The 2,176-nt window shown below is 30.5% G+C and overlaps 1 protein-coding gene across 1 annotated transcript; it reads right to left on the reverse strand.

Annotated features, from left to right (window-relative positions):
• Nucleotides 1-673: 673 nt before the first annotated feature.
• On the reverse strand, nt 674-1,690 carry LOC127076143 (uncharacterized). The gene has a single exon (XM_051017707.1). It carries the CDS (start codon nt 1,456-1,458, stop codon nt 853-855), a length of 606 nt encoding a protein of 201 aa, XP_050873664.1. The 5' UTR covers nt 1,459-1,690; the 3' UTR covers nt 674-852.
• Between the last annotated feature and the right edge of the window lie 486 nt (nt 1,691-2,176).

Here is a 2,176-nt window from a genome sequence, read left to right on the forward strand (position 1 = left end):
TAATCAGTAATGGGTATGTATTTTTACCAGCTTTTTCAAAAACTCTGGTAAAATATATGCATTTTTATCGAATTTTAAAAAAAAATAGTAAAAACATATGTATTTTTATCGAAAATTTTAAAAAATCTGATAAAAAAATGCATGCTTTTGTACTTAAAAGGCTATTTACTAGTTATAAAATTCGAAAAATAGGATAGAGGTTTTGAAAAATTCGGAAATCTTTAGTGTTTTTCAAAAATTTGAAATCTTTCAATACTTTATATAAAATGAATTATAGTATTGCACAAAATTAGTATGGTAAAAGCATAGAGAGAGTATGGTATGCTATGTAAAAGTTGGATAAAACCTCCTTTTATATATAAGTTCTATTAAGCCCATTTAGTAGTGTAGACATCTTTACAAGAAAATCATTCTTCCAACACTTTTTAAATTGTACTCCTTTGAATCAATCAAATAACATTAATTTCATGTCACTTTTTTTATTTTATTTTATTTTAAAATAAATTAAAGTTTTAAAACAAATTTTTAAAGGTACCCGTATCCAATTTAAACTCATGAAAATTCGATAAAAACATATTTTTAAACTATATATTACTTAATATGAAACTCATAACAATATAAATAATTCTTTTGAAATTTTGCATTGCACATATAAATCAAATAATAATAGTAATAACCAAAGGTAAAATTAATATATATCCGTTCACATATATACACACGACAACTAAAATTTTAAAGGAAATAATTAACATCATTAAAAAAAGTACTACGTAATTAACATCTAACAAAACAAATGGAGAAAATAAATCTTGATTACTACTTATGAATAAATTAACAAAAGGAAAAAAAAAACTAATTTGTACTTGAAGATTCTAAATTGAACTTGTCTAATAAACTGGAACCTTTAAAACTACTGGACACGCTCCATTGATCAGAGTTTGCCACGGACGACGGCGCCGCCCCATTACCGCACTTAGCCACCGTCCTTACACTCTCAATCAACGCCTCCGTCCTCGACTCCTGCGACAAAATCTCCGACAACTTCTCCGGACTGATCACCAGCTTCACCTTCCACACCCCACTACTATTGTACCTCGGAAACACTTCATGTTCCGACCAGATATTGCCACTATTGTTGTTGCTGGTACTCCTGTCACACGTGGACATTCGATACGGAGTTAACGTTTCGAATGTCTCACCAAATTGTTTGTTGGTGATGTTTTTGAGAGGGAGAAGATAGTAAACTCCACCACCTTGAAGCTCTTCGTTTTTCATGAGTGGTTTAGAGAGTTTGTTGCAATTGTTTTTGAAAATTCCGTGATGTGGAAACTCGTTGGTTATGGATTCCACCGTTATGGGAGAGTAAAGTTCCATGATGCCTCCATTTGATGCTACGATTCTTACCATGGTGTCTTCAAAATCTCCATGATGGAAGCCTTTGAATACGCAATTACCCATTTTGTTGAGTCAATTATGATATGATGGATCTAGTTTGAGGTGGTGGTGGTGATGATGGAGAAGGGTTATAGTTATAAGGTTTGAGTGATGATGAATGAGGAGGTTTCTTGAGGGTTTCTTTTTGATAGGATAGATGATGACTAGCCGACACGAAAAGGTATCAAATCCTTTCTTTGTTATTGTGATTCCATAAACTAAGATTGCCTATTTGTCTATGAAAGTATCGGTTATGGGAATGGGCCATAGTCCACACCTTGTAGTGCATGTATGCCATTGGTCATCGGTTGGTAGCTATTATAGGAAAGTGGTCCTACTTTATTTGTATTATAAAATAAAAAAAACCTTAATTTACCTATAGATTATGATTCTTAATGATGATTATTTTTAAATATTTTAATGAGAGTTGCAAAGTTAAATATGTGTACCAACATAGGCATATCAATGCAGTTTTTTTTTACCGTTCAACTAGGAATTTTAAGACAAATTGTTTGACACGACCCTAAGTGTCATTTGTTTATGAGTATCGATTTTATGTTGGTAAAATATCATTTTTAATTTTTTAATTTTTTAATTTTATTTTGCAGTGCATTTTAATTCTTTAATTTTAAAAAGTGTTAATAAGTATGGCATCTTTTCATCATTAATATCATCAAGAATTCAAGAAAATTTTAAATTTTTTACCTTTAACTAGGATTTAAACTAATGTCAGATGAGTTGA

The sequence above is a fragment of the Lathyrus oleraceus genome, chromosome 4 (assembly GCF_024323335.1).
Source record: "Lathyrus oleraceus cultivar Zhongwan6 chromosome 4, CAAS_Psat_ZW6_1.0, whole genome shotgun sequence".
Lineage (NCBI taxonomy): Eukaryota > Viridiplantae > Streptophyta > Magnoliopsida > Fabales > Fabaceae > Lathyrus > Lathyrus oleraceus.